Genomic DNA, 26,767 nt, shown 5'->3' with positions numbered 1-26,767 from the left:
GCTAGCTGTAGGCACTGCTCTGTCTGAGGCTCTGTTGGACTTTATTTTAACAATCTGACCTGAAACAACTGGCTTATCTGAACTCCAACAGATGAGCAGCTCTGTGCTGTTAAACAAGCCCCTCTCAAATAACATTACAGTCACAAGGTAGCTAGCATTAGCATTAGCATTAGCCAACAGTTTTTCAGTGAGTCACTCTCAGCTAAACAGGACTATGAACTCCATGGTGTAAGCATGTTCCTTTTATCCGATCAGAAGAATCACCGGAGACCAGAGAGTAAACTCACACGAGGTTTATTCCCTAATACATCCAGTCTAATACAAGCCAGACATGATACTGTCCCTAGTACGTGCACGGAGATCTCAGGGGCGCTCCCGTGTAATTCACTCATACAACAAATAAATCAACAGACGTCATTTTGTCGATCTACCCCATTTACACTTCCACCGGTACATGGCCACTGTGACGTACACGCCCACTGTGACGTACACGTCCACTGTGACGTACGCACTTCCTTTTCCAATTTTATTTTCTTAATCGGTGATACTCATAGAATTACGCGAGTCATTTTGGTACAAATGAAAAACATGTGCTCTAGTGTGATGTGCAGTTCTCCATAGGGGGCGCTAACAGCATGCGGAGTTTTGTTGTGATGACGTTTACACCTCCCATTGGGCACCGTAGTTTTCTACCGTGGAAGTCAGTGGACTAGTTTCATTTATGAAGTCATTTTAGGTGAATATTGTGATTTAAAATGTGTAAATTATAACATAAAGAACCACAGAGATGAGAACCATAGAGACACAAGCACAACAGGGCTGGTTCAAGTAATTTCAGGAGATTGGAAGAAGATCCCACACTCCCTGTTGGAGCTCAGAGTAGAGCCGCTGCTCCGACAACCACACTCCGCATACAGACCTGGGATTGTCGGTTGTGTAATATCCACTTCCCAACGGGAGGAGCTGCCAAAGCGTCTGGCGAGAGGGAAGTACTTGATAATCAGATTGAGGTAGGAATATTAGAGTTTCATCTTTTCATCAAAAAATACTCAAATAGAGATCGGGCATTTGGAAAAAGTAATATCACACGAGGTCGAGTCTGAAGTGGCTGAGATAAAAATCAGCTGCTCCAGCTCTGAGCTTCAGACGGACGAGCTGAAGCATCTCCAGATCTTCACGAGTCAGAGACTTGGTGGAAATGAGTAACTCTGGTATATTTGTACATTTTCAGTCACAGTGTGACTTCTGTAATAATCCTAGTAACTATCATAAAAAACAAATAAATTCTCATGCATTTTAATCCATACATTAATGTTTTACCGCTGTTCAGGGCCTCGCTGGAGCCAAGCACATCTGTCCTTCAGGGCACAGGAGCATCCAACAACTTTGTTTTTATTGGATAATATGCAGTAGTCCACATGAGTTATTGTGAGGTAAAGAAGTAAACGTCCTGCCGTTTAATCAGTAAATCAGCTGATTTATGCAGAGAAGATGGTGAAGAAAAAACATAAAAAGATGAGGTGTACCATACATTTAAGCTAATGAACTTTTTGATGACTTTACATATAAAGATAAGATAAATGAATAAAAGACATGCAATCATGATGGCAAATCAAGTGGAAGAAAAACAAGTGCAGGACATAAATGCAGCGACTTATTTTCCCCTCGCTTTGGATGAGTCAACAGACATAAACATTTATCCCAGTTCAGTGTGATGCTGTCGGTGACACACTGCCAGAGGAAAGTCTTGCTGTTTTCCCAATGAAAGCGACAACAAGAGGAGAGGATTTATTCAGGGCTTTCATGGAGCTGACAAAAGAAAAAAAAATTCTACAGATGGATAACCTTATTTCGATGTGTACCGATGGAGCGCCGTGGTCACATTAATGGTAAGAAGTATTTTATGTATTGGATAGGTTCAGTATAACAATGTTGTAAAAATATTAATAATACATTCAGAAACTTCTTATACTATAAAATTGTTGGTCTTGTTTAAAAATTCACACATTTAATTCAGAGCTAAAAACTATTGTATGGCTCTCATGGAAATACATTTTAAAATATGTGACTTTTGTGACTCTCTGGGCTCAAAAGGCTGAGCTCTGCTGTGGAGTGTGATGATGTCATACTCTCAGCCATGAAAAATGTTCAACAATATCCATTTAGCTGCCCCCGTCTATATTAAATATGTTTGGTCTATTGATACTTTGCAGTGACATCACTCCGGGGGTGTTCTGCATGTGTTTCTATAGAGGAATGTTCATCTGTTACCATGGTTACTAAGTATTTAGAGCTATTTGAAACGCACAAAAATTACAAAAGTGACGTAAACAACACATTTTCAGCCAAAGGTGAGAGTGACTAACTGGAAAACTGAATGCTAATGCTAATGCTAATGCTAGCTAGCTTGTGACTGTAATGTCTTTTGAGAGGGACTTGTTTAACAGCACAAACCAGCTCACGGAGTTCAGCTTGTGTTTAAACCATGGAGCTGACTTCCATATTTGGAATTTTGACCACGAATGTCATAGCAACCAAAGAGCCAATCAGGAGCAAGGCTGTTTAACATACTGACCCTATACAGTCTAAATTTTAGAAGCACAGACTAATTCAGTTTGTCCTGGTTTAGATTGTGTTTAAAAAAAAAGCTCAGGTCAAAGTCTAACAAAGCCTCAGACAGAACAGTGCCTCCAGTTAGCACAAGTTGTGAAGTATCAATAGAACGTTGTGATGTCATCTGTAACCCAGCGATAGAGCAGTGGGTTGGGAAATATCATGTTTTCTTATCTTAATAAAACAGCCCACAACCTAAAACAATCTTTTTGTTGAGTAAAGTTGACATTATTTTAAAACCATTTGAAACAACCTCATCTTTTTAGTGTTTTTTTTGGCCACATTTCAGCAGGATTTTATATAATTATCCATGTTTACAGTGAGTTACAGCGGCTCTGTGCTTTTAATTGGAGCTAAAGTCTTTACCAAAGCTGTGAGTTAAACAAAGCTTTGGAGAGTGAGACGGAGGCGGCCATTTTGTCTCTACTGTTTATACTGAAGCTGAGCAGGATTTAGAAAAAGAAACAAACGATTTAACTCAGAGAAACTGATCAGGAAGAAGAGATTAAAAGGAGGGATTTAAGGTCCTTGTTTAGTTCTAGTTTAGTCTTGGTTTAGTCCTTGTTTAGTCCTGGTTTAGTCCTGGTTTAGTCCTGGTTTAGTCCTGGTTTAGTCCTGGTTTAATCCTGTTTTAGTCCTGGTTTAGTTCTGGTCTAGTCCTGGTTTAGTTCTAGTTTAGTTCTGGTCTAGTCCTGGTTTAGTTCTAGTTTAGTTCTGGTCTAGTCCTGGTTTAGTTCTAGTTTAGTTCTAGTCTAGTTCTAGTCTAGTTCTAGTTTAGTTCTGGTTTAGTCCTGCTTTAATCCTGGTTTAGTCCTGGTTTAGTTCTGGTTTAGTCCTGGTTTAGTTCTGGTTTAGTCCTGGTTTAGTTCTGGTTTAGTACTGGTTTTGTACTGGTTTAGTTATGTTAGTTTCTAGATTCATCCTGGTCCAGTCTTAGTCCTGGTCCAGTTTTAGTCCTGGTCCAGTCTTAGTCCTGGTCCAGTTTTAGTCTTGGTCCAGTCTTAGTCCTGGTCCAGTTTTAGTCTTGGTCCAGTCTTAGTCCTGGTCCAGTTTTAGTCTTGGTCCAGTCTTAGTCCTGGTCCAGTTTTAGTCCTGGTCCAGTCTTAGTCCTGGTCCAGTTTTAGTCTTGGTCCAGTCTTAGTCCTGGTCCAGTTTTAGTCTTGGTCCAGTCTTAGTCCTGGTCCAGTCTTAGTCCTGGTCCAGTCTTAGTCCTGGTCCAGTTTTAGTCCTGGTCCAGTCTTAGTCCTGGTCCAGTCTTAGTCCTGGTCCAGTCTTAGTCCTGGTCCAGTTTTAGTCCTGGTCCAGTCTTAGTCCTGGTCCAGTCTTAGTCCTGGTCCAGTTTTAGTCCTGGTCCAGTCTTAGTCCTGGTCCAGTTTTAGTCCTGGTCCAGTCTTAGTCCTGGTCCAGTCTTTCTGCTCCACATAAACAGTTTCTCGTGTAAACATCAGCATGAAGCAGATTTTGGAGCCATTTTTGGCCCATATTTTGACAGGCTCGTCACTTTTTTTGGCTCGGAGCAGAAGGAGCCGTCACGGCTCGTCTGTGAACACCACGCGGCGTTTATGACCAGACGAAGAAGAGCAGCACAAAAGCAGCAAAATATCTGCATTTGTGACAAGTTTGACACAGATGAAATTAAACACACAACATGAAACGAGTAAATGCTCACAGTCAGAGCAGAAAGACTCGATACTCAAGACTCGATATTCAACACTCGATACTCAAGACTCGATATTCAAGACTCGATACTCAACACTCGATACTCAAGACTCGATATTCAACACTTGATACTCAACACTCGATACTCAAGACTCAATACTGATACCACAATGAACAAAACAGTGTGATATATAAACTTGTTTCTGTTTAATTCTCACACAAACTGTCTCTGTGTTTGAGCTCAGTTTAAATCAAAGTTATAAATAAAAACAAAAAACAAAAAAAAAAAACAATTATAATTTTAAGTAAAGACTAACTCATGTTTTTCCTGTGCAGATTACTTCAGTTTGTGGTGTTATTTTAATGTTTATGTTTAAAGAGAGAAGAGCGAGGAAGAGGAAAGAGGAGGAATAGAGGGAAGATGAAGAGAGGTGAAGGAAACATGGTAAACAAATGAAGAGAGAGAGAAAATGAGTATCTAGTTTCAATACTAGTTTTAGTCTTGATTAGTGTCAGATTTTCTATACTCTTGACCCTTGAAGACATATAAGACTATTCCCCCATTTCCACAGATCTAACTAGTAACTTGGCCTGGTGGCATTGCCTGCTTGTCTCCATGGAGATAGAAGAATTGCAAGATATCACACTGTGGAACATTTTCAGATGTGGTAAAGTAGCCAGAAATTGCATTCAAGTAAAAAGTAATGTTACTTCAAATTTGACAAAACATGAAAAAATGAACCAAAATGAGCCACAAAAATGAGCCAAACGGAATCAGATCTGAAGGAGCCACAAACACAAACGTTCAGATCATTTCATATTGTTACATAAAGCTCCAGACTCCAGAAGAGGAACACGACTTTTACTCGAGTAGGAATACTGTTACACTGTACAGTATAATACTCAAGTAGAAGTAAAAGTAGAAGAGAAAAGTAGAAGAGAAAAGTACTCTGAAAAGTACAATTTCTTTACAAAGTTACTCAAGTACTTCCCACAGTTAGCAGTACGATTCTGTTCGAGGCTCCGCCCACAAGTCTACATCACCCATGTTCTACACGACAATTCTCCATAAATGTACAAAAACATGATACAAAACTGTACACAGCAACTTGACAAACCTGATGTGATGCAGTAGTTTCATTAGTGGGATGCAGCTGATTGTGTTGTGATAGTGCTCTGAAGGGGGAGGGACTTAGCACAGAGAGCAAAAGTGAAACTTATAAAACATGTTAATACGTTGTTTTGGGTGAATATAACATTTTCAAAACAATAAAAAGAAACATGGAGATCTAAATATGTGATGTGTTACAGTTAATTCCCCATAGAAGGAACTACCTCCTCTTTAATACATCTTAAAAGTCAAACACCTCCTCTTAAAAAAATACATGGATAAATATTGTTTTTTTTTCCCCATGTTTTTGTTTCGTTCTTTTATATTTAAATATTTTTTTGCCGTGTTCTCGTGTCTTTGTGATCTGCCGCTCAGAGCCGTGTGGGACAAGCGCCTTCCCTCTCCGCAGGGATGAGACCCATTTGCATTTCAAAGATTAAATTATAATTACACTTTTGGCAACAAATCAGAAAGAGGAAAATAATGAAACCGGTCCAAAACTCTGCAGAGGTACGGTGGCCCGGGAGGGACAGAAATAACTCAAAGGTCTTATTCAGAAACATATGGTGCAGAGAACAGGGTCTGGTTTGAATCTGAGCCTTTCAACTGGGGTTTCTCTAGATTATAATGTTTAAACAGAGAAAAGGAGTAAGATTATTTTGTGAATTAAACCAGATGATCAAGAATGAGCAGATTAGCTCGAAATGAAAGGTCCTGGATTAAACAAACTGACTCTTGTAGCTTTAATCCATGTTACAACGTTGTTAGTGCATCAAAAACAGACCTGGAGTTGTGTTTTGTTTCATTCACATGTTTGACTAACACTTTATTATTAGTCTGTCACATCTCCAAAGCTCAAAATGCTCTGTTCCACCTTGTGATGTCATGAAGTGGTATTTTTCAAGTTATCAGCTCCTTTTACCTTTAGTTCAGTAGAGATTGGCAACTCCAGGACTGAAATGATCCAAATGATTCTAGTGAAGGTATGTGGAGTTTAAAAACACAGTGGAGCACTTCCTGTATTGCCACATGATGACATCACAAGGTGGAACAGAGTGTTTTCTGTTTGAGAGACAAACTCAGCCTAAATATGCAGGGTTTGTGTGTTAAACATGTGTGAATGAAACAAAACACAACTCAAGGTTGGTGATGAGGAAACATTAGAACATAGATCAGAGTCATATGGACCTTTAATGCCATATTGTGTTGCTTTGAATGTTCCACAGTATTCCATTGAACTTTCTTATCTCCATGGGGATGGAGATAAGGCCCTTGGTCTGGGCCAAGGTGTCTTTTCAAAGTATTAAACAGACTGCAATTGAATAAATGCAAAACAGATTAGCTTAAAGTGGAACGTTCCAGGCAAAGCAATAACATCTCCATGAAAACAGGAGGCCGACCCCCCACCAGCAAATGTCTTTATAGGTCGACAGACATTATTGTAACTCAGAGCCTCTTTACTTAACTCCAGCTCATAGATGTGTAGAGGACTAAGTGAGTCTGACGTCACCCACAGGGTTCAGCTCCAAATGAAGCTCATCAAGGCCAGAGCAGTTATAGCGCGTAATCTGGAGCCCAGTTTTGACCACGAGTATCATAGCAACCAAAGAGCCAATCCAGAGCGAGGCTGTTGAAGGTAACGCCCCTTCCTGCCTGCACCACCGGTTTAGCAGGGAGCAGACGCTTAGCAACATATAAACAGTCTATGTTGGAGCTGTTAACAGAGCAAAAAACTGATGAATGCCGTTCGTTTACGTGAGTCTTCACTCGTTTTCACAACTTTTATCATCATGTTTGCAATTCCAACTCCCACAGATGAAATACATGCTGTCGTTGTGCCCTCGAACAACACATAAAAATGTACAGTGTTAAATGCAGGGCTGTGTGGTGAACGGGGGGTTGGGGGAGACATTCGGACACAGCCTCGTAAACACCTGTACGCCAAACCTTCGTCTCTAAACCAAAACGACAGCAGATGTTTGACCCATCGTTTCAAATTCATCTTGAACTCGCCTCGAGATAATCGTTACATAAGTTTGATGTTTCTCCGTAGCTGCTTCCTCGAGGTGTTGCCACTTTGTTGGGCAGGTTTCTACAGCAGATGTCCATCTCCTTTAAGGCCGTGACCGGAGCAGGTGATGCACGTGAAGCGTGAAGTGTGAAGTGTGAAGTGCCTTGCCCAAGGACACAGTGGCAGTGTGCACTCGACCGAGCAGAAACGAAATCATTCAATCATCAAACGAAACACTTGCATGACGGAACAACCAGGTCAACTGTCCAGAATTGAAAGACTCAAAGCACTGCGGGGAATTCAACCCACAACCTCCGATTCTGATACTAAGGAAGAGACTCCATACCGACTCTCAACAGCACGATGATGATAAAAACACTCTTTCTTTAGACAATAGAAAGTGATTTCTCAGAAGAGGAAGAGGAGAGGAAGGAGGGTAAAGGAATAGAGAGAGGGAGAGAGAGTAGGAAAGAGGAGATGAGAAAGAGAGGAAACCAGTGAATGAGTGAAAGTGTGGAGTGAAAGTGCGAGGTGAATGTGTGGAGTGAAAGAGTGGAGTGAAAGAGTGGAGTGAAAGAGTGGAGTGAATGTGTGGAGTGAAAGAGTGGAGTGAAAGCGTGGAGTGAATGTGTGGAGTGAAAGAGTGGAGTGAATGTGTGGAGTGAAAGCGTGGAGTGAATGTGTGGAGTGAATGTGTGGAGTGAAAGAGTGGAGTGAAAGAGTGGAGTGAATGTGTGGAGTGAAAGAGTGGAGTGAAAGAGTGGAGTGAAAGAGTGGAGTGAAAGCGTGGAGTGAAAGCGTGGAGTGAATGTGTGGAGTGAAAGAGTGGAGTGAAAGCGTGGAGTGAAAGAGTGGAGTGAAAGCGTGGAGTGAATGTGTGGAGTGAAAGAGTGGAGTGAAAGCGTGGAGTGAATGTGTGGAGTGAATGTGTGGAGTGAAAGAGTGGAGTGAAAGAGTGGAGTGAAAGCGTGGAGTGAATGTGTGGAGTGAAAGAGTGGAGTGAAAGCGTGGAGTGAATGTGTGGAGTGAATGTGTGGAGTGAAAGAGTGGAGTGAATGTGTGGAGTGAAAGAGTGGAGTCAATGTGTGGAGTGAAAGAGTGGAGTGAAAGCATGGAGTGAATGTGTGGAGTGAAAGAGTGGAGTGAAAGCGTGGAGTGAATGTGTGGAGTGAAAGCGTGGAGTGAATGTGTGGAGTGAAAGAGTGGAGTGAATGTGTGGAGTGAAAGCGTGGAGTGAATGTGTGGAGTGAATGTGTGGAGTGAAAGAGTGGAGTGAAAGAGTGGAGTGAATGTGTGGAGTGAAAGAGTGGAGTGAAAGAGTGGAGTGAAAGCGTGGAGTGAAAGCGTGGAGTGAATGTGTGGAGTGAAAGAGTGGAGTGAAAGAGTGGAGTGAAAGCGTGGAGTGAATGTGTGGAGTGAAAGAGTGGAGTGAAAGCGTGGAGTGAATGTGTGGAGTGAATGTGTGGAGTGAAAGAGTGGAGTGAAAGAGTGGAGTGAAAGAGTGGAGTGAAAGCGTGGAGTGAATGTGTGGAGTGAAAGAGTGGAGTGAAAGCGTGGAGTGAATGTGTGGAGTGAAAGAGTGGAGTGAAAGCGTGGAGTGAAAGAGTGGAGTGAAAGAGTCGAGTGAAAGAGTGGAGTGAAAGTGTGGAGTGAATGTGTGGAGTGAAAGAGTGGAGTGAATGTGTGGAGTGAAAGAGTGGAGTGAATGTGTGGAGTGAAAGAGTGGAGTGAAAGCGTGGAGTGAATGTGTGGAGTGAAAGTGTGGAGTGAATGTGTGGAGTGAAAGAGTGGAGTGAAAGCGTGGAGTGAATGTGTGGAGTGAAAGAGTGGAGTGAAAGAGTGGAGTGAAAGCGTGGAGTGAATGTGTGGAGTGAAAGAGTGGAGTGAATGTGTGGAGTGAATGTGTAGAGTGAAAGAGTGGAGTGAATGTGTGGAGTGAATGTGTGGAGTGAAAGTGTGGAGTGAATGTGTGGAGTGAAAGAGTGGAGTGAAAGCGTGGAGTGAATGTGTGGAGTGAAAGAGTGGAGTGAAAGAGTGGAGTGAAAGCGTGGAGTGAATGTGTGGAGTGAATGTGTGGAGTGAATGTGTGGAGTGAATGTGTGGAGTGAATGTGTGGAGTGAATGTGTGGAACTCGGAGGCTCTTGAGGAGCCTGTAAAGTGCAGGATATTATTATTATTATTATTGTGTCTAATGGAAAAAAGATCTACCATTTCAAACTTTCAAATTCACTCCATCTATTTCCCTTGCTCCTATTTCCCCCCTCCTTTCCCCTCCCCCCTTCCCAGTCTTCTCTCTTCTTCTCTCCCTCCCCCCTCCATCTCTCTCTCTTTTTATTAAATCACTTCTGTGGGAGCGTTCCCGGAGGATGCAGATCACACTCTACAGTGTCACATAAAAACCAGATGAACCAGAAGCCCTGGATTAAACAGAGAAAGAACCAACGCAACAAGAATATCTGGTGTGTTTAGCTGTAGTAGTGATAGTAGTAGTAGTAGTAGAAGTAGTCATAGTAGTAGTAGTTCTTTTGCAGCATAGGTCATTCCTCTTGCTCGATAGTAAAGACCCCCAGTGGAAATCACTGTGGCTCGTTACTGCACTCTGTGTGGCCTCATCACACTGCATACTGCAGTACAGGTACTACAGTGCAGTACAATCACTCCCTGAGGAGCAATACAGGACAGCCACAGTGACCCAGCTCACCACCAGGGGTCCTGAGGGGGAGAGGGCAATCAATGAATGAACTGATTACTGCACGGGTTTACTGCAGGTAGTAATAGTAGTAGTAGTAGTAGCAGTAGTTGTAGTAGTAGCAGAAGTTAATTTATTACAGGCCATTTTTCTTGTAAAATAGTTAGGGCTAGTTAAAAATACGCTGGAATGAAAGCAGCGGAAGAAGTATAAGTTGTAGTAGTTGTAATACTAGTAGAAGTAGAAGTAGTAGCTGTAGTGGTAGCAGTAATGTTAGTAGTAGTAGCTGCAGTGAAATACACACACATGAATGAAAGCAGCAGAAGCAGTAGTAGTATAATAGTAGTAGTAGTAGTTGTTGTAGTAGTAGTAGTAATCAGCATATTCTGTCATGGCCTTTGTGTCATTGGGCAAGACACTTCTCTCACCGTGAACATGATTTTCTGTTTACACTCCCACGACCTGCTCAGGGACAACAGGTGTAACGTAACAGTCAGACTTTAACCTGGCTCCAGCATCGCTCCCATGACTCTACAAATACAAGAACACCAGACCACACCCACTGACCGGCGAATCGACCAATCAGAGAAGAGCATGGTCAGTCTGGGTCAAAACAAACATGACGTCTTACGAGGACTAAAGAACAGTAGATTTCTGTAGAATCAACACTCGAAACAGCAAACTCTAAAAACACAATGAATCTTGGGTAGTTTTTACTTTCACTTTTAGATAACAAATCAAAACAATGAGACAGAACATGGCGGTTTGCTAATTTAAACGGAGTGAAAACATGTCCAAACACAAGTCTAATATTCTGCTAACTGTTTCTTACCCTGTGCAGTTGAACGCCTCTCAGTGTCTCCTAATGTCAATAAACAGTTTATATTTGTTATAGTTAAAATATCGAATTCATGGTTTGTCATTATGATTTTTTTATATTTCGTTTCCGTTAGCAAAGATTTTCTGTCGACACAACCGCAGTCGTAGCTGTGTACTGTCTGCATCTAATTATAAAGCGATTCATCCTAAGAAAATCAGGAAGTCCACCATTATCATGCTTATTGTTGTTAGCTTTAGACCTCTGAAAGTTGTGAAAAGCACTTATAAACTCATCTCTGTGAGTAATGAGGATGAATTGAATGCATAAGGTCAGTGCGGAGTAACTTTGGACCACTGCAAACTGTTTAACATGAACTAGTTTTAAGACGGTAAAAATCAGGTAGATTATTTAAAGTTGTACTACATAACTTTCCAGGTGGAGGGTCTGCCGTCAGCTGGTTTCCATGGAGATGTTATTGCTTTGCTTAGAAAGTGCAGATAAAAGTATTGAGTGATGGAACAAACAGAAATCTGAATTACAAATACGCCAATAGAAGCCTGGCGTTTCCCAAGACCGTGCGTTCCGCCCGTCTACAGAGTGAAAGTGAAAGTGCCTCCTCCGTCATGTTTTATTCACGCGCTTTTGGACAAGACGGAGACGAGACTGGATTTATTACACAAAGAAAAAACAAAAGGCAAGTATGGCTTTGTGAGAGGTTTAAATCTTCATTATTTCTGCTCTGGAGCCGGAGCAAAAGTCACAGAAATCAGGAAAAACAGGCTCCAAGTCGACACAAGGAAACGACATGGAAATGACACGGAAACGGCACGGAAATAAGAGAAATGTGAAGCAGGGACAAAACTGAGGGCTTCAACTGGATAGACCTGGTTTAGTCCTGGTTAAGTCCTGGTTTAGTCCTGGTTTAGTCCTGGTTTAGTCCTGGTTTAGTCCTGGTTTAGTCCTGGTTTAGTCCTGGTTTAGTCCTGGTTTAGTCCTGGTTTAGTCCTGGGTTATCTGCTTCTTCATTCCTCTCCTCTGCTGTAAATAGGTAAATTCAAACTGTCAAACTCCAGGTAAGAGGGCGGGCGTCTCTATCTGCTGCTGCACTCTCTCCTCTGTCTGTGTCTGTATTTTATTTGTGACTTGGTCGAGCGGCTGGAAGAGAGTTAGTCAATAATTTATCTGTTTACACTCGAGAGCTGAAGTGGGTAACAAAATGCATGTGTTTGCTCCCGTCGCCCGCTCCTCCCGTCGCCCGCTCCTCCCGTCGCCCGCTCCTCCCGTCGCCCGCTCCTCCCGTCGCCCGCTCCTCCCGTCGCCCGCTCCTCCCGTCGCCCGCTCCTCCCGTCGCCCGCTCCTCCCGTCCTCTTCTCAGACTCTTGTTCATTGAAACAGTTTTAATGTGGTGGCAGTCCGATATTATAAAAGCCTCCACAGAGAAAGAGCTGCTCCAACTGCAGAGTTTTCAAAAAGGCCTCACAAATGTCACGATTTGACATGTTTATACTTAAAGCTCCTCTGCGGAACATTTTACACCAAAAATAGACTAAAGTCAAAGCAGTTTTGTTTGTTTTTGGATGTTTTTGTTGCTCTGAAAAATTTTGAAAAACATGTCTTAGAATGAGTGGGCTCGCATCTCCACAGACCTGACTCATATTGTGAGTGGTGTGAGTGGCCTCGCATCTCCACAGACCTGACTCTTATTGCGAGTGGGCTCACATCTCCACAGACCTGACTCCTTAATGATTAGCTCCTGCTTGTTTCTATGGAAATGTTCCCTTAGCCAAAATCTTTCACAGTTTGTCATAAAACTCATCTGTCTCCATGGAGATTGTTCCGAAAGTTAAAGTATGGCTTTAACTTTCTATTTAGTGCCGCCTACAGAAAGTTACGTATTGTTACTTTAATAAAACTGTGATCACATTTATGTAATCTGTAAGAAATGAACCTAAAATATCTGAGAAATATTAAATCCACAGCCTGTATAAAGAAGTGACTAAGTGAGTGTGACATCACCCACAAGTATCATAGCAACCAAAGAGCCAATCAGGAGCGAGGCTGTTGAAGGTAACGCCCCTTTTGGCCACATGGCTGGTTTAACAAGGAGCGGGGGCTTTTTTATTTATTTAATTTGATCTGAATTGATTTTGAATTTATTTATGTTTATTTACACAAGGGAACACAATGAGAGCACTTTGGCCATGTTTATAATAAAAAATAAACAAAACATAAAACAGGAGCAGGTGTGTGTATAAAAGTTTGTTATCAGATTATTAAATTGCGATTGTGTCTCCAACATATCCAGTTTTGCTTTTCGTTGGAGTGTGTTCCATTTTTGTGACGTTAAACAGCTAAAAGCCTGTTTCCCTTAGCATCTTAGCAACGCTGTCAATCAAACCTGTTGCTAACGCTAGCGACCTCGGGGAAAGAAGGCACCTGATTTGTCTGTTGTTAATGTTCATATTTTGATTTACAGACACAATAGTGAAATAAAAACTCAGGATCATGTAGAGTGGTTTAATATGAACATTTTAAGACCAAAATAAAGAGCTGGAAGTGCGCCCATGATCACTTCCTGTTTGGAACGTAGCGGCTAGCAGGTTAGCTATGTCCATTTATGTAAACAGGATATAGTTTCCCCAATATTTATTTAAAGTGACTGTACCTGATTCTTTCTCATGTATTTGAAGAAAATGTGTCTTGTCCGATAATCAGGAGGTTCACTGTTATCATGCTAGTTATTGTTAGCATTATCCTGACAGTGAAGCTCATCTCTGTGAGTATTTATGAAGTTCTGAATACATAAGGTCAGTGAGGAGCAACTTTGGACGACTGCAAACTGTTTAAAATGAACTTGTTGTGTTTTTCAGATGCACTTGTTTGTTTCCATGGAGATGTTATCGCTTTGCCTGGAAAGTTCCATAGTAAAACATGAAACCTACCTCTACCTTTTATCACTTTTGTTCACTTTAGTAATAAGTAGGGCAGATTTAAACGCTCGGAAACGCTGACAAAGCCTCTGAAAAACCCAAACCACTTTACAGCTCGTTTCCATAAAAAGTTGCTGAGGAGAAAGTGAATTTTTAAGCAACTAAAGATAGAAGTTTAATATCTCATCAGATTTGAGCTCGATAATCGCACTCAAAGTCAAGATGATTCACACGATGTTCTCTGGTGACGAGAACGAGATGAGGATAAGACAGAGCCCGAAGAAGAACGAGAAAAAAAACGGAAGAATGAGATCAGGACAAGACAGAGTATGAAGAAAACAAGAAATACACAAGAAGAGGAAGAAGAGGAGAAAGAAAAGGAGAGAGAGGAGGAAGACAAAAAGGAAGAAGAGGAAGAGGAGGAAGAAAGGAAGAGGAAGAAGAAGAGGAAGAAAAAGAGGAAGCCATTTTTCAACAAACAAACACAAGGAATGAGATGAGGACAAGCTACAGCCTGAAGAAGAACAAGAGGAGGAGGAAAAGGAGGAGGAAAAGGAGGAAGCCATATTTCATCAATAAAAAACATGAGGGGGTATTTTACTTCTATGGGGCATTAACTGTAACACATCACAAATTTAGATCTCCATGTTTCCTTTTATTGGTTTGAAAATGCTAAATCCACCCAAAACAACATATTAACATGTTTTATAAGTTTCACTTTCATTTTTGATGCTCTGAGTCTCCTCTCCCTTTGCTCTCTGTGCTAAGTCACTCCCCCTTCAGAGCACTGTCACAACACAATCAGCTGCATCCCACTAATGAAACTACTGCATCACATCAGGTTTGTCAAGTTGTAGTGTACAGTTTTGTATCATGTTTTTGTATATTTATGGAGAATTGTCATGTGGGAGCATGGGTGATGTAGACTTGTGGGCGGAGCCTCGTACAGGCTCGTACTGCTAACTGTAAGGAGGGTTTGAATAGAGCCTGGGAGAGATCTCTAGATTATTCAAACCTGCCTTGATGACATCTCAAACCTCTTCAGACATGTTTTTGATGAGGGAACAGTCTGTGAGATAGATCATTTTAATCTCATATTGTGGAACATCTCAGGCAGATCTACAACATCGCCATGGAGACAAGCAGGTGGCAGGAAAGTTCCACAGTGCACCTTACATGTCTTGCTGAGGGATGATGTTGGTTGTGCTTGGCTGACAGCAACAGCAGACAGGATTCACTTTTCAGCTTAATTCAGCAAAAAAATAAATGTCAATTTGAAAAAATGTTAATATTTTTATATTTTTTCTATAATTCCATTCCTGAGTCTCGGGCCTGAGTCACAGCTTCATCCAAACCAATTTACACGCTCAAATCTGACAATGTTTATGTCAGCACATCTCCTGCCTCTTCACCTGCAATGGGTGAATGGCACGAATACAACCAGAGGAGGAGGAGCCAAAAATACTCGAGTAAGAGTAACGTTACTTCAACATGATATTACTCGAGTAGACCTGGAGTTGTGTTTTGTTTCATTCACACATGTTTAACACACAAACCTGCATATTTAGGCTGAGTTCTTCTCTTGAACAGAAAACACTCTGTTCCACCTTGTGATGTCATTGTGTGGTAATACAGGAAGTGCTCCACTGTGTTTTTAAACTCCACACATCTTCACTAGAATCATTTGGACCTGGAATTGCCAATCTCTACTGAACTAAAGGTAAAAGGAGCTGTTAACTTGAAAACTACCACTTCATGACATCACAAGGTGGAACAGAACATTTTCAGTTTGAGAGAAGAAATATGTTTAGGCCTGCGTCTCCTCCCTTTGTCTCCTCCCTTTGTCTCCTCCCTTTGTCTCCTCCCTGCGTCTCCTCCCTGCGTCTCCTCCCTGCATCTCCTCCCTTTGTCTCCTCCCTGCATCTCCTCCCTTTGTCTCCTCCCTGCATCTCCTCCCTTTGTCTCCTCCCTGCATCTCCTCCCTTTGTCTCCTCACTGCGTCTCCTCCCTCCGTCTCCTCCCTGCGTCTCCTCCCTGCGTCTCCTCACTGTGTCTCTTTCCTCACCACAAAACCACTTCATAATGAACCCGCTAACTCAGTTTGGCCTGGAGTCTATTGTATTCTGGCCTGACACAGCAGAGGATTGTGGGGAAACGAGGGTGAAACAAATCCGGTTGGCGAATCCTGCAGGTGGCATTCGAGCAGAGAGAACTTTTGGCTCAGGGGAAAAATGGAGCTAAATTTTCAGATTTGCAAACACAGGAGTTATTTGGATGAAATGTAATAAAAACAGGTGCAGATTTAGCTGTGAGGAATAAGGAGAGTACTAAAGTTGAGTCACATCCAGGTTTTTGCTAATCAGAACTGGCAACAAAACAAAGACAGTCTAGATCACAGTTTTAGTTATGTCACAATCTGTATGCTCTTTATAAAAATAATAAAACTTGTGATGTGAATGCAGACTGTATATATAAATGGGCATAGCTAAACTGCTAGCTGCTGTGTTCCAAACAGGAAGTGATCATAGGCACACTTCCGGCTCCATCAACTCCATCGGCTCCAGTTCATTTTCTATGTAAAAACTGTGTCCCCTCTTTCTGTAACTGCTGCTGTCAGACTCGTCATTCCCTCTCTACATGATCCTGGAGGTTTATTTCACTATTGTGTCTGTAAATCAAGATATGAACATTAATAACAGACAAATCAGGCGCCTTCTTCCCCCGAGGTCACTCCTGCTAGCGCTAGCAACAGGTTTGATTGACAGTGTTGCTATGATACTCGTGGTCGGAATTCCAAATTAGAACTCTGCTCCAAATTAGACGCTATAACCACTAGCCTCGATGAGCTTCATTTGGAGATGAACGTTGGGATGTGACACTCACATAGTCCACTTCTTTATACACTATGGACTATGGTCCAAACCTCTTAATCCTCACAGTGGTGGTACGACAATACTGAAGCCACAGACGTCCTGGGGCAGACTGACGGAAACGAGGTTGCCAGTCTGCGCTGCTACCAACACACTCACATTTACCACATTCAAACTAAGGGAAGGGTGAAGTGTCTTACCTAAGGACAGAACGACAACTTGGTCTGAGCGAACATCAAACCACAGACAGGAGTCGCTACAGTCTGCTGCTTCACTGTGACGGGTTAATCCACCTGTCACTCATTCAGATCATGACAGAGGCGGACCAATCAGAGGAGTGGGCGGGGAAAAGAGTCTGGGTTTGACCATAGACTCTCATTAAAGGTGAACTGTGTAACTTTTCAAACATCCTGCTCGTCTCCATGGATATATTAACGCCGTGCCTGGAATATTCCGCAGTTCCCTGGGTCCAAAACATTCTTTACATTTAATGCTAGACTGTGGAACATTACAGGTATAGGTATAACATCTCCGTGGAGATAGCTTTGCCTGGAATGTTCCGCAGTATGAAATTAAACTTGTGTAATACCACAGAGACAAGCAGGTGACGTCACTAGGCCAAGTTACAGGTCAGACCTGTGGAGAGGCGAGTCCACGTACAGTAAGAACACATGTTTTTCAAGCTACACTTAAATGGTTGTTAGACAGAAAAAGTTCCACAGTGCATCTTTAAATGAAATAGAAGCCCATCACTAGTTTCATAAAACATGATGATGATGATTTCAGCTCTGAACACAAGCTCTTCACTTCCGTCTTTGTACTTTGAGGATAATTACATGTCCTTTGTGATTTGGCTGTTTGACAGGTGTTTACAGGTGTTTATCTGAGGGAAATTGGACTCTTAAGTAAACAAAAAACAAATTAAAAAGATCTCTGCTAGAACTTGTACACTTTCACTGCTGTCAGAGACACTCAGGACCAAACACTGTCGCCTTTTCACTTACTTCAGATGAAAAGAGTGATAATTGTTCAAAAAAATTAATTAAAATACTTCATATTGTCTTCAAAACTGTGTGACTACAGCAGAGTCCTGTCTCCCCCCTGGACTTAGATTTACACAAGTGTGAAACATCAAGTCCCTATTCCCTCCTCCTCTCTACCTTTCTTCTCTCTTCCTCTCTTTCTCTGTTTCTCTTCTGCTGATTTCCTCCTTTCTCCTCTTCTCCTCCACTGCTCCTTTCTTCCTTACCTCCTTCTCTGCTCCTCCCACTTTCCCTCTCCCCACCCCTCCTCCTCCTCCTCACTCTTCCTCAGATTAGACTCTTGATCTCTCAGAATTGGCAGTGACTCAGATGGTGTCAAAAAATTGCAGATTAAAATCCTGGTTTACCCAGATCAAATTTTGTCTGTGTCCTTGAACAAGACACTTTTCTCCATACATTTTGTGACAGTAACTTGTAGAAATTGGAAAACCTGTCTCAGATAAAATGTCCCTGAGCTGTGGGGTGCCCCAGGGGTCAATCCTGGGACCCCTGTTCTTCAATCTCTACATGCTGCCGTTAGGCCAGTTAATACGCAGCAATAATGTGTCCTACCACAACTATGCAGATGTCTTGGTTTAGTCCCGGTTTAGTCCTGGTTTAAACTGGACTAAACCAAGTCTAAACATGTTGAATCAGTGTTTGAGTTTTGTGCAGTTAAAACCTGAAACAGTCTTCCTGAAGATGTGAGACAGGTCTCTACTTTGACAATGTTTAAATTCAGGCTCCAACGGTTCTGTTTAGCTGTGCATGTGACTGAAAGGTTTTTATTCTGCCTCTTCTCTTATAATGCTGATTTATGTTTTGATTTATTGTATTGTGATTTTAATGTCTTTCTTCTTCTGTAAATCTCTTTGAATTACTGTGTGTACAGTCTGTGCTGTACAGATAAAGTTTGCCTTATAAATAAATAACTGACCTATTTCTGTAGCGACGTTGAGAACAGAGAAACGCGCTCAAACAAAACGACAGCTGCACTATGTAACATTTCTGGGATAGGGCACGCTTCCTGCTCGTCTCCATGGAGATATTATTGCAGTACCTGTAATATTCCACAGTACGGAATTACACTTATCTTTTGTGCATTTATTTAATTAATGGTGTTCTTATTGCCTTTCCACAGATCTGACCCGTAAGCTGATACAGACATAGTTAGATTTAATGTCAGACTGTGGAACACTGTTGGAACAGCAGTATTATCAAATATTAGCGGTATGGCGTTATGAAATATCTAGTGAAATGTTGTGTTTACAGCTTCGTACTAGTAAAACAGATGACCTTTGACCTCTCACCATAAATATCCCACTACAAAGCGCATTAGCAAACCGCTCCACCAACACACATCAGGACATGGTGTAGAAAAGTCACATAGCTAGCCAAAGCGCTAACAGCCCCATTAGCTTTGACTGAGAACGCTAACGTTTATAGCATCGCTGTTTCAGGTCTGTGTCAGCACCATGTTCTGAGAAATAAACAGAGGAGAAGGAGCAGAGGAGGAGGAGAGGATGTAGAGGAGGAGGTGGAGAGGGGAAAGCAAAGGAGCACAGGATGAGAGAAGAGGATGTAGAGGAGGAGGGAGAGAGGGCAGAGGAGCAGAGGATGAGAAAAGGAGAAGAGGAGGGGAGGAGAAGAGGAGAAGAGGAGAAAAGGAGAAGGGGATGCAGAGGAGAAGAGCAGGAGAGGAGGAGGAGAAGGGGAGAGGGGGGCAGAGGAGCAGAGAAGAGAAGGAGCATGGACAGTGACTTGATGTTTCACACTTGTTGTGTTATCATCCTGTTCTGAGACAAACACTGAGAGGAGGAGGAGGGGGGAGGAGGAGAGGAGAGGGGTGGATGAAAGGAGCACAGGATGTGAGGAAAAGAGGAGGAGAGGAGCCAAGAGAAAAGGATGAAGGGAGCGGGGTTTGAAGAGGTGCAGCTCTGGAGATGCCGTTTGAAGTCAAATGAAACTGGAGCAGAACCGCGAGTCTGTGTGTCTCCTGTCAGATTTAAACCAAGACTAAACCAGAACTAAACCAGAACTAAACAGGACTAAACCAGGTCTAAACCAAGTCTAAACCAGGACTAAACCAGTACTAAACCAGTACTAAACCAGGTCTAAGCCTGGACTAAACAGCAGATCTAAACGAGGTCTATAACAGGACTATTACAGGTCTATCTATATTAATACAGACTGTGTAAAGAAGTGGACCGAGTGAGTGCTCAGCTCCAAATGAAGCTCATCGAGGCTGCAGTTATAAGGGAGGATGGCGAGGCTGATGAAGGTAACGCCCTTTTCTGCCCACACCACTGGTTTAGCAAGGAGCGGGTGCTTAGCAACTCTGCCAGTCCAATATGTTGCTAACGCTAGCAGGAGCGACCTCGAGGAAAGAAGGCACCTGATTTGTCATGTCTTGTCTTGTTATTCTTGTTCATATCTTGATTTACAGACACAATAGTGAAATAAAAACCCCAGGATCATGTAGAGCGGGTTAATATGAACATTTAAGACCAAAATGACGAGTCTGACAGCAGCAGTTACAGAGAGAGGACACAGTTTTTACACAGAAAGTGAATTGGAGCCAGAGTCAGTGGAGCTACAAATGCGCCCATGGTCACTTCCTGTTTGGAATGCGGTGGCTAGCAGGTTAGCTGTGTCCATTTATATACACAGTTTGTGGTTATAAGATGGGAGAAGCTTTAAAACAAAAGTTGATTTTGCATAATACGTTGTCTTTAAAATGATACAAGCTGAACATTGACTATTATAAACCTAATTATTCAAAAGAGGCAGACACAGGAAGAACATGCAAACACCACCAAACATCCAAACTATCACAGCAGCAAATCCAACACAAACAGGCTCTTTACAGCAACGATCACCTGAAGACCAATTATCTGAAGCCTGAACAACAACAGCCTCATCTTAACTTGTGTTTCTTATGCAAATCTTTACTGATCCAAATGTCCCTTCTGGCCTCCCGTAGCGGAGCTGGCTTTAATGGTGTCCTCTGTGACACTGCTCGGACAAAGATTTGTTATTATTATTATTAAGAAAATGTTGTATGAAGATGAAAGGCTTCAGACACGAGCTTCAGCCCTGCTCCTGTGGCTTTAAGTGTCATTAATGAAGATGTGTGTAATTATGGGCCATTACTGTAAACAAGAGTCTAATGTGTGACATGATCGACAGGTGAGGCCCTGCCGCACAAATCAACAACAGCATCATGTTTGTGCGCTGGTGGCACAGTGGTTAAGCATCGTGTCGCACTGTGAGAAGGTTGTGGGTTCAATTCCCAAACAGTGGGGCATTGCAGCTTGGAGTTAGCATGTTCTGCCTGTGTCTCCCTTGGTCATATGTAAGGTAGGACTAAACCAGGACTAAACCAGGACCAACTCCATTTTGTTGACCACAGGCCTCATTATGGGTCCAGCCTCCTGTTTGTTTACTGCAAATAAAACAATGCAAACACTTGTTATTCCAGAGGTTTGTCCCAAGAGGAGCTTCATGTGATTAATGTGGAAGAGAAACAGAAACAGAAACACAGCTTCAGCTAATGCAGCCCCATCTGTCACATACACAGGACTAAGCCGGGATTAGACCAGGACTAAACCAGGACTAAACCAGAATTTGAAATTGAAATTATTCCTGTAGATTGTATTTTGCTTCTATTTATTCATTTTTATTGATTTGATATTTTACAAACACCACAGACACAAACACACACACACACATTTTGAGGCTTTTTATGTGAAAGACGTCTGAATAAATCAACAGTGGAACATGTGAAGTGGAACCAAACAAACGGACTGACTCCATTAAACAGACTGGACTAATGATTCAAGTCTGGCTGATGTTTTGTGTTGTATATTTCAGAAAAAAATGTTTTAAATGAGTAATACTAAAAAGTCACATTCACAGGACAGAAATGAACCAGGTCTAAACCAGGTCTAAACCAGGACTAAACCAGGAGTAAACCAGGACTAAACCAGGACTAAACCAGGAGTAAACCAGGACTAAACCAGGACTATGGATCACTATGAACCTACTGGACACTGAGGGATTACACAGATATAAGACACATGGGAACACAAAGTACAATATTTAATGTGGAACATCACAGTATATTATCTAAACAAGAGAGTTTTTATTATCATCGTGGTATCAGAATCGGTATCGAGTCTGTTCCTTAGTATCAAAATAGTGTTTGAAATTGTAGTATTGTGACAACCCTACGTGGCATTGACCCAAACCAACCAAACTGAAACCCCACACAGCTCCGACACTTTGAGCTCCTGAAGCGTGCGTCTGCTCTGAGCTCATTTACATATTCACCAAATCAGACATATTTGTGCAGTGGCTCGTTTTCTAACCCGTCCTCCCGTCTCTGTGTTCCTCACTTTGTACAATCAGCCCTGGATCCAGAGGCAACAATTTACAACCCTCACCTGTGGACCCGGGTTTAGTCCTGGTTTAGTCCTGGTTTAGTCCTGGTTTAGTCCTGGTTCAGTCCTGGTTCAGTCCTGGTTCAGTCCTGGTTCAGTCCTGGTTCAGTCCTGGTTCAGTCCTGGTTCAGTCCTGGTTTAGTCCTGGTTCAGTCCTGGTTTAGTCCTGGTTTAGTCCTGGTTTAGTCCTGGTTCAGTCCTGGTTCAGTCCTGGTTCAGTCCTGGTTTAGTCCTGGTTTAGTCCTGGTTCAGTCCTGGTTCAGTCCTGGTTCAGTCCTGGTTCAGTCCTGGTTCAGTCCTGGTTCAGTTCTGGTTCAGTCCTGGTTCAGTCCTGGTTCAGTTCTGGTTCAGTCCTGGTTCAGTCCTGGTTTAGTCCTGGTTTAGTCCTGGTTTAGTCCTGGTTTAGTCCTGGTTTAGTCCTGGTTTAGTCCTGGTTTAGTCCTGGTTTAGTCCTGGTTTAGTCTCTGTTCCTACTCTCATCTTTGCTCATGAGCTTTGGGTAATGACTAAAAGAACAAGATGGCAGATAGAAGCGTTTAAAGTCGTTTCATCTGTAGGGTGGCTGGGTGCTCCCTTAGAGAGGATTTCAGTTACATGGGATGAGCTCGGAGTAGAGCCGCTGCTCCTCCATGGGGAGAGGAGCAGCTGAGGGAGGTGCCTGAAGATGGTGGATGTTCAGCTCTTGTGTGGTCTACTGTCTCTTACAGCCATAAGAAAAACTAAAGCAGAACCAGCCCCAAACGCCATTAAACAATATAAAGAGTAAAAGTGTTCAAACATGTGAAAGGCCAGACAGAGAGAGAGAGAGACAGAGAGAAAGACAGACAGACAGAGAAAGAGGACAGCTGTTTTGTTTGTTATTAATGTTATTACATTGATTTAGGGGTAAAATAGTGAAATAAAAACACATCATTTTAAGACCAAAATGACAAGTCTGCAGCAGCAGGTGCACACACTGTAATGAGGGTTATAGTGAGATTATTGTTCCATCTCTAATACACACACACGCGCGCACACACACACACCCACGCACGCACACACACACAAAATAAATGTGTTTTTACCCGAGAGGCTTCTCCAGGCGACTGGCCGGAGAACCAACGATCTCCCCCAGAGTGCAGAACATCTGACCCAGAAAGTCCTACAGCAGAGAGAGGGAAGACAGGGGAGAGGAGAGGAAAGAGAGACAGAGAGAAAAGAGAGAAAGAAAAGAGAGGAGAGAGAGGAGAGGAGAGAAAGAAAGAAGAGGAGAGGGGGAAAAAACACACAAAACAAGTCAGATTTGCTGATGAGAACAAAATGGATTTATGTATGTACCTTTAGCACTGGAACATAATGAAAACACATGTCCTTACTGTGAGTGGGCTCGCATCTCCACAAACCTGACTCATATTTGACCTGGAGGAGGGCCTTCTCCTGCTTGTTTCCATAGAAATGTTGGTCTACTAGTTATAATATTCCATGAACCAAATCTATCTCCAGAGAGAATGTTCAGAATTTTTTTTATCTTTACAATTCTATGGAAACAGGCAAAGTGCCACTTCCAGAAAGTTACACAGTGTCACTTTAAATGGTCCAAAACAGAAATAAAAAACATCTAGTGATTTCCTCATTAACATTTCACTGTGAAATTGCAGAAATTGTAGAACTGCTACTGTTACAAAAAGTCTATTATCTATTTTTATAAATAGAACAAAAATAAATAAAAAAAATCATAAAAAAAAAAAATCCCAAATATTTATAAAAATGCCATGTTTTTCCATGTCCATGTCCAAAACGAGTTTCTTGGATCCACTCCCCAGAACAGGTCGGTTTAATCACTGGTTTAAACAGAGGAGATGCCGTTTGTTCTGCCTCACATAATCACAGAAGAAGAACCGGAGTAAACGTGTAAATCTGAACTCAAACACCGCCTCTGAGCCTCATCAGCCTCGTCAGCCTCGTCAGCCTCATCAGACTCATCAGACTCATCAGACTCATCAGACTCATCAGACTCAGCCTCATCAGACTCATCAGCCTCATCAGACTCAGACTCATCAGACTCAGCCTCATCAGACTCATCAGACTCATCAGACTCATCAGCCTCATCAGACTCAGACTCATCAGACTCAGCCTCGTCAGCCTCGTCAGCCTCATCAGACTCAGACTCATCAGACTCATCAGACTCATCAGACTCAGCCTCATCAGACTCATCAGCCTCATCAGACTCAGACTCATCAGACTCAGCCTCATCAGACTCATCAGACTCATCAGACTCATCAGACTCATCAGACTCATCAGCCTCATCAGACTCAGACTCATCAGACTCATCAGACTCATCAGACTCATCAGCCTCATCAGACTCAGACTCATCAGACTCAGCCTCATCAGACTCATCAGACTCATCAGACTCATCAGACTCATCAGACTCAGACTCATCAGACTCAGCCTCATCAGACTCAGACTCATCAGACTCATCAGACTCATCAGCCTCATCAGCCTCATCAGCCTCATCAGCCTCATCAGCCTCATCAGACTCATCAGCCTCATCAGACTCATCAGCCTCATCAGACTCAGACTCATCAGACTCAGACTCATCAGACTCAGACTCATCAGACTTAGACTCATCAGACTTAGACTCATCAGACTTAGACTCATCAGACTCAGATTGTGTTTAGTGAGAAACAGAGAGTGGATGTGTTTGAGCTGCACTCATCATGAATCTGCCGTAGTCTCCCTGTTGAAGAGACGGGAGCTGCGTCTTTCACCTCACGCGTTTCTTCTTCTACTGTTTTTTAGTAGGCCACACGTGCTTTTCCAAGTGTGCATTCGGAAAACATGGAATGGTTTTGTAATAGTGAAGTAATTTGCTGCCCTCGGGCTCACAGGTCTGAATGTATGAAACGCTAATGTGTCGTTTTAATCAGGCTCTGTGCAGAAAGGAGACGATGCATTTTCTGCCTGTGGATATTTCAACAAGATTTATATTTCACATGTAAATCTGCCGTTCTCCTGAGCCCTGCTGTTTGTGATAGTTCGGTCAACAACAGCGGGAATGTAGAAACACAGGTCAGGACCATAGACTGGAGATAGAAACGGACAAAGCTGCTGCTAGCCTCCATGTTACAAACAGAAAATGAGTGTTCCAGATGGAAAAATGGCACAATAAAGAAGTAATTTAATGTTCAGGAAAGTTCATTAACCAGGTAAAGTAACAAAAACAGTCTAAAATATTCAAGCTAATGTATGAACGAAACAACAAACTAACAAACCAAAAATACCAGGATTAACGAATAATGAGGGTCTCATAAAAACTAGTCATGTGGCCTATTAAAAACAAGACAAAATATGGGACACATAACACAAAACCAAACCACAAGTCACATAAATCTACAAACAGAACAACAAGAGACACAAAAACAGAACTAAACAAGTGTCTCTCAAACAGAGTCACACACAGAGACAAAAGAGGGGCGAATTCAAACACAAACATAACAGACAGAGATGAACAAATGAAAGAACTTAAGGTCTAGAGCCGTAACAGTGATCATGTGCATGAGTCCGACTCCATCGACTCTGGCTCCAATTCACTTTCTGTGTAAAAACTGTGTCCTCTCTCTGTAACTGCTGCTGTCAGACTCGTCATTTTGGTCTTAAATGTTCATATTAACTCTACATGATCATGTGACTTTTATTTCACTATTGTGTCTGTAAATCAAGGTGAACATTAATAACAGACAAATCAGGCGCCTTCTTTCCCCGAGGTCGCTCCTGCTAGCGTTAGCAACAGGTTTGATTGACAGTGTTGCAGACTGCTTGATGAGCTTCATTTGCTTGGAGTCGCTGTGGTGGCGTCACATTCCTTTATAATAAATGCATTTTCTCCTTCGATTTTTAACTGCACCATGGCCTGTATAGTCTATTTTTTGGCTAAAAAGTTACACATTGGGGCTTTAAAAGCAGTTTAGCCTTGAGCTCAGATGCCAGACACAACAAACAGCAACGTGTTTCCACTCAAAGCAACAACAATCCAAACAAAACATCATCTTCATATAAATGTGCGAGGCTTTCTCTTAAATCACAACCAAATTAATTAATAAAAAAATAAATAAAAAATTATAACCTGTTACAAAATTGCAAACAAATCTTTTCATAATGTGCTATTTTGGGGGCTAATGCTAACAGCGATATGGAAAGGGGCACTGATTCCTCAGTTCTAAAAGCTAGCTGGATAGCCACTGATCATTAGCATTAGCATCAAACACTGTGTTTATGGATTATAAGTCTGCACTTAAAATATCACCAATAAACAGGAAGCTGAAAGTCTTGATTTTGATCCTTAACATTCTTGATAAGTGATGAGCTAATTCTGGGCTTCAGCCTCATTCAAAAGACGTAACATTTTGTTTTAAATTGTTAATCACTATGGCAATGGTCCTCATTTTCCATCACTCTGAAGCCCATGGACACGGGGGCTTTGAGTTCACTTCAGTGTCACAGTAACTCATGAACAAAGCGCAGTAAACATTAGCATAGCATTAGCATAGCATGAAGCGCGGCGTCTTTTGAAGCAACTCAAACCCACGGCTGTAAATGAACCACATGAAACAGATGAAAGAT

At 42.1% G+C, this 26,767-nt stretch overlaps 1 protein-coding gene across 1 annotated transcript in view; it reads right to left on the bottom strand.

Moving 5' to 3' along the window:
• Positions 1–26,767, bottom strand: part of cpne5b (copine Vb) — a 163,127-nt gene that overhangs the window by 74,256 nt on the left and 62,104 nt on the right. The window contains exon 6 of the mRNA XM_033967231.1: positions 23,233–23,309. Coding sequence (XP_033823122.1) covers positions 23,233–23,309 — 77 coding nt within the window. The remainder of the gene's footprint in view (positions 1–23,232; positions 23,310–26,767) is intronic.

The sequence above is a fragment of the Periophthalmus magnuspinnatus genome, chromosome 5 (assembly GCF_009829125.3).
Source record: "Periophthalmus magnuspinnatus isolate fPerMag1 chromosome 5, fPerMag1.2.pri, whole genome shotgun sequence".
NCBI classification, from domain to species: domain Eukaryota; kingdom Metazoa; phylum Chordata; class Actinopteri; order Gobiiformes; family Gobiidae; genus Periophthalmus; species Periophthalmus magnuspinnatus.
The sequence above is the reverse complement of the archived record's forward strand: the minus strand, read 5'-3'. Positions and strand labels throughout refer to the sequence as shown.